Below are 15,195 nucleotides of genomic sequence, written 5' to 3'. Positions count from 1 at the left end.
AAATAATGAATTATTTCGTTATATATTACAAAAATTTAATAATTTCTTTAATAATGCAAATTAAAACCGAAAAATTAATAGATTTTTACTGATTGAAAGTATTGAAAAAAAAACAAAAACAAACTAAAGAAAAGTTATAAAGATTTTTATCTAATAATCTTGAAAATAGAAAAAAAAAGAAAGAAAAACGAAATGAGTGAAGAGAAGAAAGTGTTTACAGAAGAAGAAATTTCAATGATAGAAAAGATTGAAATAAATGGAAAGAATCCAAACTTAACAAACCAAAACGAAATAGAAATAATAATAAATAAATGTTTAAATGAAGGAGATAAATATTTAAGTGTAGTAAATAAATTATTATCAGACTCTGAAATTTTAAGTCATTATAGAGAAAATGAGAATGGAATGAAATTAGTAATGAATATGGTTATTAAATCCATTAATGATTTTATGAAATTTAATGGAAAAGAAAATATAAATAATATTAAGAATAAATTAAGTATTAGTTGGATTTGTGGAGCAGTAAAAGGGGCTAAATTATATAAAATAAATAATGAAGAAAATATAGAAATATTTAATAAATTCTTAACGTTTATTTTAAATAGAAATAAACGAGAAGAAGCAACAATAATTAATGGAATTGTTATGAATATTTATACATCTCAAGTAATTCAAAATGATAATTCATGTAATTTTTTTGAGGAAATATTAAATAAGTTTGGAGTGTTAGAAGAATATGCAGAAATGGATGATGTAATATTTTATGAATATCAATGTGGATTAGCAATGATGTTATTTACAATGATTGGAAGAAATGAATTATTTAGATATAGAGGAATTGTTCAACATAAATACATTGAATTTTTTAATTTTATATTAAAAAGAAATTCAATATTAAAAGAAATAGTTTCATATGAAAAATTTATAGAACCAATAAGATTAGATTTAGAGTCATTACCATTATTTATTCATATGTTAAAAATATTTATTCAATGTGAACAAATTAATGAATGTAATAAAGTATTTAATGAATTTTGTCATTCATTATTATTATTTCAAGGAAGACAAAAATTATTATTACCAATAAATCTATTGGAATATTTATTAAATCCTTTATTAATTCAATTTATTAAAATGCCATGGTATTCAAAATTAATATTAAATTCAATTAATGAACCTTTACATTCAGCATTAATTTCTTCAAATATAAAATTAAGAGAAGAAGTATTTAAATTAATAACTCAAATAGAATTAAAAGAAATTACAGAATCTTTTCTTCAATTAGCAACATTTTATCTTCATTCAACAACAGAAAATGGATTATTTGAATATATGACATTTGTTAATATTGCAAGTAAAAATAATAATGAAATAGCAAAAAAAGCTCTTATAATTCTTATAAATAATGTGTTTAATGGAGAGGAAATACCAAAAGTAAAAGAAGATTTTTATAATGTAGTAATATCATTAATTTCATTATCTTTTGATGAAGAATATATTCAACTTATTTTTAAATTATTAAGAGTTACATGGAAAAATAAAAGCAATAAAAAAGTATTTAATTCTTTTATTAATGAATTTAGTAATAAATTAATAGAATTAAAACAATTTTATATTCTTATTATTAAAGAACTTATTCAATCAATTAGTTCAAGTAGTATAAATGAAATGTATAAAATTGATAATGTTTCAATAATTCATTATCCAAAATTATTACCAGTTATTATTAATTTCATGTCTTTAAAAATATGTCCGTTAGACCTTTTTTTATCAATAGAAAAATTATTTATTTCATTTAATTTAAATTTGTATTATGTTTCTAAATATTGTAGTTGTCAAATTATTAATTTAATTACTCAAAATGATCAATCACTTATTACTGAACAATTACAACAATTATTAGAAATTATTTTATTATATTCTTCACCACCTCAAGCTGGAAAACAATTAACTAAAGCATTGGAAGAAGGAAAAGGAAAAAATACAATTATTAAATTAATATATAAATTATTATCAAGTCAATTACAAAAACCTACATATTCAATTCATTTTATTGGATCACCATTAATATATTCTCAACCTTTAACAATACAATTTAAATCAACAACAATTGTTTTTTGTTTTTCATATTCATTAGAATCTGAATCAAAACAATGTATTTTTAATTTTATTGGTGAAGGAAATTCATTAACATTATATCTTGAGAATAATTCATTATTATTAGTATTTAATGAAAATACTTTAAATGAATTAAAAATTTCATTTAATTATATTCTTCATCCAAAAGTATGGTATTTAATATTTATTAATTTTGAATTAAAAAATACTCTTCCTATTATTCATTTAATTATTTATAATAATTCAATTAATCCTTTATTTGAACAAAATATTGAATATAAACTTAAAGATAATTACTTAAATAGTAATAAAAATTATATTGGAACTTCATTTAAATCAAAATTCCCATTTTATGGTGAATTTTCATTTTTTAGTATTTATTCAATATGTCTTAATCCAATTGATATATTACTTACTCAAACACAAGGATTTGATATTTTAGAACATTTACAAACAAATAAAAGAATATTTTATATTTCACCATTAAATATAGTAAAAGAGAATAATAGTAATAATGATATTACTACTACTATTACTAATAATAAATATTTAATATTTTATAAAAATTCTAAAACATTACAAACTATTAGTGGTAATAATATTAAATTATGTATTTGTCAATCATTACAAAATTCATTACATCAATCTAATTTTCTTCCAAGATTTTTTTATTTTGTTAGGTCATTAGAACGTACTCAATTTATAGATATATTTAAATTAAATGCAAGAGCAAATAATCCAGTATTTTTATTATTATCTTTTATATCAAGATGTGTTATTGGTTCACAAGAAATGAAAGAAGATTTTATTAATATTAAAGGAGCTTTATTATTAGAATCTATTATTTCACATTCTACTCCAGTTTTTGTTATTCCTGCAATATTTGATCAATTTCAAAAATTAGCAGAATATTTTGAAAAAGATATTGAAACGTATGAAATATTTCAATCAATTTTATTTGATTTTAGATTATGGACACCATTTTCTTTTACATTTCAAAAATATGTATTACAAAAAGTAGTTCAATTAATGAAAGGAAGTAATAGATATATGCAATATTTATCAGATTTATTAATATTATATTTTCAACCAGAATTTCCATCTAATTTAAAACTTCATACAAAAATGATAAGAAAATTATCAATAAATGAAATAAATGAATTAAGAAATTTTATTTGGAAATCTATGGGAGATTGTATTCAACCAAATAAACAAACATTACAACCATTTATTAGTACTTTAAATATTATTAAAAATGATAATATTTTTATTGAAGGATTTATAATTTTATTAAAATCAATAAATTATTCATCTAAATGGATTGAAATATTTATTTCTTATTTATGTCAAGAATTACTTAATCTTTTATTTAAATTTAAATATACAATTAAAGCATTAATATTTGAATGTATTGGTAAATTTTTGGAATTTGTTGATTCTAAATTTCCATATTTTCAAAATATTTCACAAACAATTCAATTGGCTATTTCAATTGAAGGTATTTTTACATTAGAAGAATTAAGAGTATTTCAAAATTATCCAATTAAAATAACAGAATTAATTAATATTCAAGAAATATATTTAAATATCTTTCAATATTCTACAAATGAAGTTGCTGATAAATTAACAATTTTTTGGATTTCACAACCAAAAAATTTAATTCAAATTTGTAATGGAAAAGAAATAAATTTTAAAATAGTAGAATCATTAATTAATGGAATTAAAGGTGATTTTAAAAGATTAAGAACAATTGGATTATTATTAAAAAGAAGTTTAACAAATGAGTCATTAAGAAATTATGAAAATATATCAAAACTTTATTTATTATTTATTAAAGTTGATGAATGTTCAGGAGAATATGCATTATTACCAGATTTATTATTTAATATAAGTAAAGCATTAGAAGAAAAAAAAAGTGAAAAGGGATTAAAAGCATTAGTAATGTGTACTAATTTATTTTTAACAAAACTTCTTCAAACAGACACTCCTAGAGTATTTACTATTGAAAGTCTTATTCCATTTTTTGAAAAATATAAAGATAATTCTTACGTTAAAAAAGCTTTAAGAAAAATGAGAATTATTCGTGCAATTCAAGTAACTGAAAATACTAATGAAATAATTCAATTAAAAGATAATAAAAAAGAAGTACTTGCTATGTATGGAGTATATTGTATGGATAGAATTATGATAACAAAAGTATTAGATGTTAGAGAAAGATTAGTACAATTATTTTTAAATATTAGTAAAATATTTAATGATGATTTAATTAAAGAAATTAAAAATTATCAAAATGGTTCTGAAAATGAAAGAGAAGAAATGATTGATTTATTAATAAATGGAAAAAGTAATCATTTAGAAGAAATTATTAATGGAGTTATATTTTCAAAAGTAAGAAGAATTCTTAGTGGGTATGCATCAAATATTTTATTAGATGATGAAGAGTATCATGCTATTTGTAATGATGAAATTAATTTAATTGTTGGAAAGAAAAAAGAAAATAAAGAAAATCTTCTTTGTGGATTTATTGGTAATGAAGTTAGAAATAATTGTGAAGAAAAAAGAATTGAAGAATTAAAAGAAAAATTAAATAAAGAAATAGAATTATTAGATAGAAAATATAAAAAATTTGATGGAAAAATGATGAATGAAATAAATGGAATACCAAAATATTGGCAAATTGAATCAATTGAAATTGATGGAATGAAAGGAAATTTTAAAGGAAATGAAATGATTGATTTACATAAAGAAGCACTTGTTTATTCTAGTGAAAGAAAAGATAAAGAAATAGAAATGGATAATGAATCATTTATAATTAAAAAAATGAATTCACATAATGTATTTATTGAACAATATTGTGATAAAGAAGAAATTAATTATTCACAACAAATTATATTTGAAATGAATTGTGAATTAATTACTGAAAAAGCATTTATGAAAATAAAAGATTTTCAAAAACCATGGACATTAAATGGAATGATTAAAGTAATTGATAATATATTAATATTTAATGAAAATAATAATAACAATAATACTACGACTAAACCAATTATTAAAAAATATAATATTAATAATATTGAAGAAATACTTCCAAGAAGATATTTAATGAAATATGAAGGAATAGAAATATTTTTTATGAATGGAAAATCAATGTATATTATATTTAATAATAAAAAAAATATGATTAAAGTCTTTGCTTTATTAAGAAAAATTAGTGGATTAAATGAATTTAATTTAAATAATTTAATTCAACAATCATTAAAAAAATGGCAAAATGGAGAAATAAGTAATTTTGAATATTTAATGTTATTAAATAGATATTCAAGTAGATCTTATCATGATTTAACTCAATACCCAATATTTCCATGGATTTTAAAAGATTATAAATCTACATCATTAAATTTAAATGATGAAAATATTTATAGAGATCTTTCATTACCAATTCCTTGTATTAATCCTGAACGTTTTAAAGTTGATCAAGAAAAATTTAATCAATTATTTGGTGAAAATGGTATTCAAAAAGATCAAATACCTTATTATTATACTACATTTTATTCTGCTTGTGATTATGTTTTTTTCTTTTTAATTAGATGTGAACCTTATACAACTATGTTTATTAAAATGAATAATGGTCATTTTGATAGACCTGAAAGAATGTTTTATTCAATTGAACATTCTTGGAAAACATGTATGTCAAGTACTCAATGTAATATTGAATTAATTCCAGAATTTTATTATTTACCAGAATTTTTAATAAATGAAAATCATTTTAATTTTGGTATTTTACCTGATACAAAACAACAAGTAGATGATGTCTCTTTACCTCAATGGGCAAAAACTCCTGAAGAATTTATTTCATTACATAGATTGGCATTAGAATCACCATATGTTAGTTCACATCTTCATCAATGGATTGATCTTATTTTTGGATATAAATCTACTGGAAATGAAGCATTAAATGCTAAAAATTTATATTATCCAACTGCATATGAAGATAATTATGATCCAAATCAAATGGACAAAAATGAATTAGAATTATTTTTACAAAGACATATGTTTGGTGGACAAGTTCCAGTTCAATTATTTAATAAACCACATCCACCAAGAATGTTTATTCAATCAAATACAATAAATCAAATAATTGATAAATTAGATATTGGTAAAATCATTGAAAGTATTCAAATAAACAATGATGATATAATGGTAATTGGAGATAAAGGAATATTTAAAATAAGTATAGATACTAATAATCATCTTAAAATAAATGGAAATATACAAATTAATAAACCAAATTATATTCATATTGAAAGAAATAAATGTTGTTTTACTTCAGATGGTAAATATTTATTTATTGCATCAAAAGAAGATAATAATATTCATGTATATCAAATTGATAATGGAAAAGAAGTGTTGTGTTTAAAATTACATTTAAATACAATAAGTTATTTGTCTATTATAAGAAATAAAAAATATGATTATTTAATTACTGGATCAAAAGATTCTTCTTTGTTTATTACTAAAATTAATTCTAAAACTCCTTTATCTTTAGGTAAAATTAAAATTATTACAAGTCATGAAGGAGAAATAATATTAAGTAAATATGATATTCATAATGATTTACTTGCTACTATATGTAAAAAAGGTATTATTACGCTTACTAGATTAAGTTCAATGAAAATAGTTTTAAAATTTAATGTTGACAATCAAATTAATGATTTAACATTTTGTGATAATAAACTATTTATTGTAACAACAACTAATTTACTTTGTTATTCATTAAAAGGTAAATTATTATCTGAAATTGAAGAAACATGTGATTTTATTCTTCCTTTATTTAATAGTTCAAATATTTGTTGTATTTCTGATGATTTAATTACTTTTCATAATTCATATAATTTATCTCAGTGGAGTTCAAATGAAGAAGTATTAATAAATGAAAAAATATGTTCATTATTTATAACTAATCATTCTATTTGGATTTATACAATATCTGGTAATATTGTTAGATTAATACAAAAACAACCAATTACTCTTTAAAACAAATTGAATTACTTCTTTAAATTTAATTATTATATTTCAATTTCAATATGGCTTAACAATTAATAACACAACTTAATCCATAATGTGATGATAAAAAATTAAAATTATCATTATTTACATCATATGTATGAATATATGGATTTACTATTTCTAGTTCTTTTGACCTTATAATAAGAAATATATAATCTTCACATCGTTTAGATAACTGGTCCTCTTTCTTTGTTAATACCGTTTCTAATGGAAGTTCTTTATTATTATCAAAATATGTATCTCCTGTAGTAATTGGATGACGATGAAGACCATTATAAATAATATCTTTAACAATCCCAATATCTGATAATTTGTCTATTAACTGTACATACTCATCAGTTTGTTCTTCAATATATTTAATCGAATCTTTCATTTCACTTTCTTCAGTTTCACCACTTTCCCAAAATGTTTCATCAATAATTGTTTCTGCTTTAGCTAATGCATTAATACTAAAATCTCCACAAATTAGAATAGGATATTCATCTTTACTAGTTTTTGATAAAATAAATTTAACTAATTCATCTAATTGATTCAGACGTACTTGATTAACAAGGGGATTATTAGAAATTGATTGTAATTGAGTATTAAATATATGTAATGTTGTTGATTCATTTGGTTGAATTTTTGAATATAAAATACCTCGAGATAAAATTGACTCGGGATATATCCTTGATTTAAAGATATATTGATCTCTATCTTTTAAAGGAATTCTACTTAATATAAGTAATCCTCCATCACAAATAAAACAAGGTAATATTGGAGTTAAACTTACTAATGAATGTGTTAATCCTTTTTCATATGCACACTATTTTCTAATGAGTGTTATTTAATAATAAATTTTATATAAACAAACTTCTATTAAATGTGCTCTTCTAGCTGAATATGCCCCAATAACGTCTTGTAAAAAAATAATGTCAAAATGTTCTAATACATTTTTAATAAATAAATCTAATCTAACATTCTTAAAATCATCTCCTTCATTTGAAATTAAAGGTGCTCTCATACAAAGATTATAAGATAAAACATTAATTTGTTGCATTGAATAATCACTTTCAATGAGTATTTCTTTTAATGTTATAAAACAATTTCTATGATAACACTGAAATACAAATATTGCAATAAACAATATTATAATCACTGAAACTATAACAGCTAATGATATATAAACTTTTGGTGTTAAAAACATGTTAAAATCCAATTTTGTTGTCATTTGTTTTAATTATCTCTTCACCTTTTTTTTTTAAAGTTTCTTTTTTCTGTTTAATTTTTTATGATTTTATTAATCAAAAAGAAATTTGCATTTTTTAAAGGAGTTGACAGAAGATGAATTGATTTGTTCTGCTAACTTCTGAAAATATAACACATCAACCAACATTATGAATATTCTATTTTTTTTTGGTAATTTTTTTTTGTAATGTAATATAAAACAAAATTATAAAGAAATAAATTATACTTCAAAAGGGTTATTTTGTTAATAAAAAACAATCTTTAACTTAGAAATTATAATTCATTAAAAAGAAAATGAACATTGAAGAAATAGCACAAAAAGGTGTTTCATTAGCGTTTGAAAGAAAAATGAAATTACAAGAAGTTGTAGAAATAAATTTTCAATTTAGTGAATATATTATATCAAATCCAGAAGAAAAGGCAAGATTAATTAATCTTATTATTTCAGATGTTAGTAAAACAGTTAAAAAACTCATTGAACCTTTTTATTTAAAAGGAGAACATATTCATGAATTAATTGCATGGATTAAAGATGTTAAAAAACAATTTGAACAAGCACAAGATAATATTAAAGGAATGTTTTGTATATTATCAGATCAAAGAAGATTAAGAGTTGGTATTTCATTTGAAAAAGAATTAAAGAAATGTTGGGGAGAGAGTGTTATTAAAGAACTAGAGAAAACAGATATTATTGAATGGTTAAAAAAGCAATTAAAAGAGATTAAAGAAAAAGACAAAAGTTATCCATCTGCTATTGGAGAATTAATTTATTTTTTAAAAGAAGTAATAAGTTGGCAATTTGGAGAAAAAGTTAGAGAGAAGTTAAATGAATATATAAGAAATGATTTTAACAATGATTTTAATGAAGCAAGACAAAGTGGTGAATATATTAAGAAAATTAATGAGTTAATGAAAAAAGAAAATAAAGTATTACAAACACTATTAAAGGAAGATGAAGTTACATTAAGAAAAGAAATGAATAACAAATTTGTATTTATTGAAGAAGTCATTTGTGGATTAAAGAAATATTTTGAACATTCTGACATTCATGGAATAAAGCAGAGTCTTCAACTATTACATCTAGTTTCATTGAAAGAAGATATTATTAATAGTTTTAAGTCTCTTTGTAATAGTGGAAGTAAACAATATATTAAAAAATTATTTGATTGCTTTAAAGAATTTAATGCAGAAAAAGTATGTGAAACAATAATGATATTTGATGAGATTCAATCTGATAGTATTTATGGAGAGTCTATTATAAGTGGATTAAAAGAAGGTATTGCTTCTTCTGATTGTCTTCTTAAAAATGGTGATACTATTCATGTTATAATGACTAAATATGCTTTTCAAATTATAGATAATTTTAATGAAACAAAAATTATTCAATTTATGAAATCACTTATTCTTCTTCCTTCTAGAGATATTTTTGAAAGTTTATTCTGGAAAACTCTCTATGGAAAAATTGTTTCAGGAAAAATAAAAAGTATTGATACAATAAATGTTTTTGTTAATTATCTTAAACAATATTTTGGAAATTCTACCATTTCAAGAATATCAAGTCTTATCCAAGACTATATCACTTCATTAGAATTAGTTAAACAATTTAAAGAAAAGAATAAGTTAAGTGTTGAACAGAAAATAAAATTTGATGTTATTGTATTTGGATTACCTCAACATGAAATCAATTCTATTGTTCATTTACCTCCTTCATTAGATACTATTTTCCAACCATTTAAACAATTTTATTTAGAAAAATTTCCAAGTAGAAGAATTAGTATTCAACCAGAACATTCATTATGTGTAGTATCATTTAGTTTTAATAATAAAACTTTATTATATTGTACAACTATTCAATATTGTATATTATATCATTTTCATTCAAAATATGAATGTTGTATTGAAGAATTATCAAAGTCAATTGAAAATAGAACTTTTTTATTACAAGTATGTGATAATCTTGTTGCTCATGGAATACTTATTAAAACAGAAGATACTTATAAAATAAATAATAATTATCAACCACAACATACTGTTACTAATATTACTAAACTTATTAAAACTACACCTCAAATGAAATTACTTGACATTAATGAAGATGTAGAACAAAAACGATCAATTCAGCTACAATGTTCAATTATTAAAATAATGAAAAGAGAAAGACAAAAACTTATATCAAATTTAATAAATGAAGTTGTTATTGAAGTTTCAAATTCATTTACCCCAACAATATTAATGATTAAAAAATCAATTGAGTATTTAATTCAAAAAGAGTATTTAAAAAGAAATGAAAATAATAGCTCAATGATTGTTTATTTAGCTTAATTTAATTTTTTTCTCATAATCCAATAGTCTTGGTCTTTTGAATCTTGTTTTTTTACTTCAAAATTTAATTTATCATAAAATGCTTTACCTTCAATATTACTTTTTAAAACTAATAAACTAATTTCACTGCAATGAGCTTTCTTTGATATTATTTCAATAACATTCATCATTTCTTTTCCAATCCCTTGTCTTCTATATTCTTTCTTTATTTGAATTTCCCATAAATAACACTGAATTCCATTCCCAAATAACTCAAACCTAATACAAACAAATCCTTCTTTAAAAAGAATATAAAATCCATTTCCTTGTTTCATTTCTTCCATTTTATCATGGTCATTCCATCCTAAAGAAGATACTGAGTCTAAAGAAAACATATTTTCTTTGACAAGCTCAAAACACATTTGTAGTTGTTCTTTTTTTATAGACTTACAAGGGATAATTTCAATTGGATGAGTTGTTAATTTCTCATTATTTAATTGTAACTATTAAGATGAATGTTAGAATAAGTAATGTCTAATTAATTCTTTATTAAACAAACTTCATTAGCCATCTTTAGTAAAAGATTTCCACGAGTTGCTTTTTGATTTGTTCTTCTCATAAGAGAAATTCTTTTTTTTAAGAGTTTTGTATTAATTTATTTAAGAATTTTATTAAATTAAAAAAAAATTTCAATCAAAAGAATCAATTCATTGTGAATAATTTTGCCATATAACAGAATATTGAGGGGTATTAAATGTTTGTTTTAAAGTCATAATAACAGCATCACACATTTCATATAATGCTTCATATTTAACAAATGAATGTTGAAAGATTTGAAGAATTACATTTAAACTAGATTCACAAACTTTAGGATTATAACAAATTAGTCTTCCAACTCCTAATATAACTGTACATAATGCTTCATTATCACTTAGCCCATTCACACTACTAAGTAATTGAGAACAAATATTTCCAATTATTGGTGCAACTAAATCAGGAAGTTCTTCACCAATTCTAGCAAAACAAATTAACATATTTCTTTTTGTATTTAATTTAAAATCAGATAAATTATTCTGAAGAAGATATAATAAACGTTGATAAATAGAATTAAAATAACTTTGCATATCATTTGTATATCTTTGTATAATAATACCTAAAGACCATAATACATTTGATAAAATAGATGGATGTCCATTTTCTAAAACAAATAATAAACTATTCATTACATTTCCCATTATTGGTTTAATTTCATTTGTAGAATATGTTATTAAATCCCCAAGTAATCCGTATGACGCTATTGTCATACAGTCTTTTAAATAATGAAGATATTTTGGTAATGATGGTGCTACCATTTGTAATATTTTTTCAGATAATGTTGGGTTTACTGCTAAACAAGAAGATAATAAAAGTAAACAACTTGATTGCATTTCAAGATCTCCTTCACTTGCATTCAGTAAATTAATAGCAAAATCTTTCATTGAAACAGTAACTGGAATACCAACATCTCCAAATCTTGGTAAAATATATGAAAGGTTATAAACAACACTTTCCATTAATTGTGGTGAATTAGGAAAAGCACTAGCATATTGAATATATTGAGAAATTACTCTTTTTAATAATACTGAATTTAATTCAAAAAGTTCTGGAGCTACATCTACTAATTGTGATATTAAATCAATAACTCTTCCTCCTACAAATACTGGTGGTTCAATATGTTCTAACATTAAATTTAATATTGTTGCATGTTGTTGTTGAATAAATGGTAATTCTAAATCAAGAAATACACTTAATACTGATAATGATTGATATTTTACTCTTGGTACTCCTTCTTTTATTAAATGAATAACTCCTTCATAGACTTTATTTATTTCATCTAAAGTTAATATAAATCCAATATTTGATCCAACTCTTTGAATAACCCACATAATAACATATTGAATTAATGGACTATTATCCATTTTATCTAATATTTGTATAAATACTGTTTTAACTTGTTGATTAAATTGTTGATTATTTGGATTCCATCCTTTACAAATAATACATCCAAATACAAAAATTGCTGCTTCTTTATATTTCCATTCTGTTGATTTTAATTGTTCAGATAAAAATGGTAATAATAATCCAATTAGTTCATTTCCATAACAAATAGACATCTGATCTAATGAAACTCCAATTTGCTTTCTCTCAGTCATTGCTCCATCACCATCTAAACAATCATCAGCTTCATTTCCAATATCACCTATTTCCCTATCTGTTAATACAGTATGTGGAAGTAATAATTGAAGTAATGAAGGAAGAACTTGTTTAATTTCATTACAATAAACACTACATAATTCTCCCCATACCCCACATGCATGAATCCTCACACTTTCATTTGGGTCATTTGTTAATGCAACAAGAACATGAATAACTTGACTAATAAATTTCTTTAATACATCAGGAAAAGCATTTGTAATTGAAGTAATAATTTGACATAAAATAAGTCTTACTTTTGCTGAAGAATCATTATACCTTTGAATTACTGTTGGAATAAATGTATCTGAATCATATAAATTAAAAACAGAAACAGCAAGTGCTTCCATAGCACTTTCACGGATTTCATCATTTGGATGATTTAGTTTATTCATAATAGCTTGATAAATTAAAGGAAGTATTTGTTCTAATTCTTTTCTTGTACCAATCCCAATATCATCTTCTAAAATCATATATAATGTAGCTAAAGACCCTTGAATAGATGGAACATCATTACATTCATTTAATACTGAAATAAGTTTTTGAAGTAATTGATATTTATACTGTACATTAGCTTTAGTATAACAACTACACAATAAATTTGCAGCTGTTGGTCTAACTGAACGTTCAACTAATAAAGGTAAAATACTTCCAGTAATTGTTGATACATCCATATTAGTGTGTGAAATTGATTGTCTTAAAAAAATACATGCAATTTGTTGTAAAGGTTTGTATTGAGGTGTTGCAATTATTTGTAATAAACAAGGAATATAATCATTATATTGAATTATTTCATTATAAACACTCATTAATTGTGTGTTTTGTGTTTGGTTTTGTAAAGAAACTGTTTGTTCAAGAAATTGAATAACAAGAGCCAAATGTTGTTGAGAAACGTCCATGAGAAAAAGCAAATTCTTTTACTTTTTAATTTTTTTAAACCCTATTTTTTTTTTCTTTTGTTTCTTTGTTTTTCCTCTTCTTTTTTTTATATTACTTGAACTGTCTAGTTAAGTAATGGATAAATATTCTCCTACTATCGTTTTAAACACTGAAACTGAACCTGATGGAATTTATACTTATAAAGAAGACCATGTTATAATTAGTTATTATCATTTATATAATGAAAGAAAAACTGGCTCAATTTGCTCTTATAAAGTAAATAGAGAAACAAATCAATTAGAATTATTAACCAACAACAGAACTCCTGCAATACATAATTTAGGAACAGTAGTTGTTGGTGATACAAAGTTTATTACTGCATGTACAGCAAATGCAAAAGTATTATTTTTTACTCCAAATGATGAATTAAAAGAAGTAAATTGTGCAATAATACCAGAAGAATGTGAAGTATTGTCAACTTCTGTTGGTGGTGAGACATTAGTTGCATCAAGAAATGATGGTTATATATCGTATTGGAGATTATTTAGAAATGGTAGATGGAAACCAGTTAAAGAAGTAAAGTGTCATGACGCTGAAGTATGGACTGTTGCAATGAATATTGATGGAAAAACATTACTTTCAGGAAGTGATGATACATATTGTAAAGCCTGGATAGATGATGATATGATATTTAAAATTCGATTTGATGCAGGGGTTACTGATTTAATTTGGAGAAATCAAACAAACTTCTTAGCTGGAAGTTATGATGGTTCTGTAAAAGAATTTGATATTAGAAATTGGAAAAAGCCTTTATGGGAAGGTCATATTGATGGTGGGGCAGGATGGAGAATGAGCGACCAAGGAAATAGAATTATTGTTGCTGGTGCTTGTGGAGGTGTTGTTGAATTTTGTCAAACTTCAAATGGGCTTTTTGAAAAAACATTTCAAAAATATGAGCCACACGACAGTATGGTATATGGAGCTGATGCCCTTGGAAATGATATTCTTGCATGTAGTTTTTATGACAAAAAAGTTGTTTTATGGAGGAGAAATGATAATTAAAATGGTTAGTTAATAATTATTTTCAATTAAAAACCAAAATGTTAAAAAGACGAAAGACAATTGTCTTATTTGATTACAACTAATTTATGTAGGAACAATAGAAATTGAGGAAGAATAGACTTTTGTTAAAACAATTTCATTCTCTTATTTTAAAAGTAAAAAATAATAAGTAATTTGTTATGTTTGTTAATTGTTACAAACAAAATTTGATATTAAAAAAGAATAAAATATAAAGTTACTTTAAGTAAACGGTGTAAATAAAGAACAAGATACAAAAACAAACAAAAGAATGAATATCCTTTAGAAGTT

At 22.4% G+C, this 15,195-nt stretch overlaps 5 protein-coding genes across 5 annotated transcripts; 3 read left to right on the top strand and 2 right to left on the bottom strand.

The window, feature by feature from the left end:
• Positions 1 to 192: 192 nt before the first annotated feature.
• ENU1_014220 (Beige/BEACH domain containing protein) lies at positions 193 to 7,152 on the top strand (the record flags this gene model as incomplete). Its single annotated transcript, XM_008856780.1, has 1 exon — positions 193 to 7,152. The coding sequence occupies one exon, from the start codon at positions 193 to 195 to the stop codon at positions 7,150 to 7,152; it is 6,960 nt and encodes a 2,319-aa protein (XP_008855002.1).
• A 55-nt stretch (positions 7,153 to 7,207) lies between these two features.
• ENU1_014210 (endonuclease/exonuclease/phosphatase domain containing protein) lies at positions 7,208 to 8,395 on the bottom strand (the record flags this gene model as incomplete). Its single annotated transcript, XM_008856779.1, has 2 exons — positions 7,208 to 7,990; positions 8,039 to 8,395. The coding sequence occupies 2 exons, from the start codon at positions 8,393 to 8,395 to the stop codon at positions 7,208 to 7,210; spliced, it is 1,140 nt and encodes a 379-aa protein (XP_008855001.1).
• A 311-nt stretch (positions 8,396 to 8,706) lies between these two features.
• ENU1_014200 (cullin family protein) lies at positions 8,707 to 10,734 on the top strand (the record flags this gene model as incomplete). Its single annotated transcript, XM_008856778.1, has 1 exon — positions 8,707 to 10,734. One exon carries the CDS (start codon positions 8,707 to 8,709, stop codon positions 10,732 to 10,734), a length of 2,028 nt encoding a protein of 675 aa, XP_008855000.1.
• A 686-nt stretch (positions 10,735 to 11,420) lies between these two features.
• ENU1_014190 (HEAT repeat domain containing protein) lies at positions 11,421 to 13,844 on the bottom strand (the record flags this gene model as incomplete). The annotated part of the gene is made up of 1 exon (XM_008856777.1): positions 11,421 to 13,844. The coding sequence occupies one exon, from the start codon at positions 13,842 to 13,844 to the stop codon at positions 11,421 to 11,423; it is 2,424 nt and encodes an 807-aa protein (XP_008854999.1).
• Positions 13,845 to 13,959: 115 nt separating this feature from the next.
• Positions 13,960 to 14,886, top strand: ENU1_014180 (WD domain, G-beta repeat-containing protein; the record flags this gene model as incomplete). The annotated part of the gene is made up of 1 exon (XM_008856776.1): positions 13,960 to 14,886. One exon carries the CDS (start codon positions 13,960 to 13,962, stop codon positions 14,884 to 14,886), a length of 927 nt encoding a protein of 308 aa, XP_008854998.1.
• Positions 14,887 to 15,195: the final 309 nt, after the last annotated feature.

The sequence above is a fragment of the Entamoeba nuttalli genome (genome assembly GCF_000257125.1).
Source record: "Entamoeba nuttalli P19 unplaced genomic scaffold asmbl_2208, whole genome shotgun sequence".
In the NCBI taxonomy this organism is placed as follows: domain Eukaryota; phylum Evosea; order Mastigamoebida; family Endamoebidae; genus Entamoeba; species Entamoeba nuttalli.
This window is presented reverse-complemented; position numbering and strand designations above follow the sequence as displayed.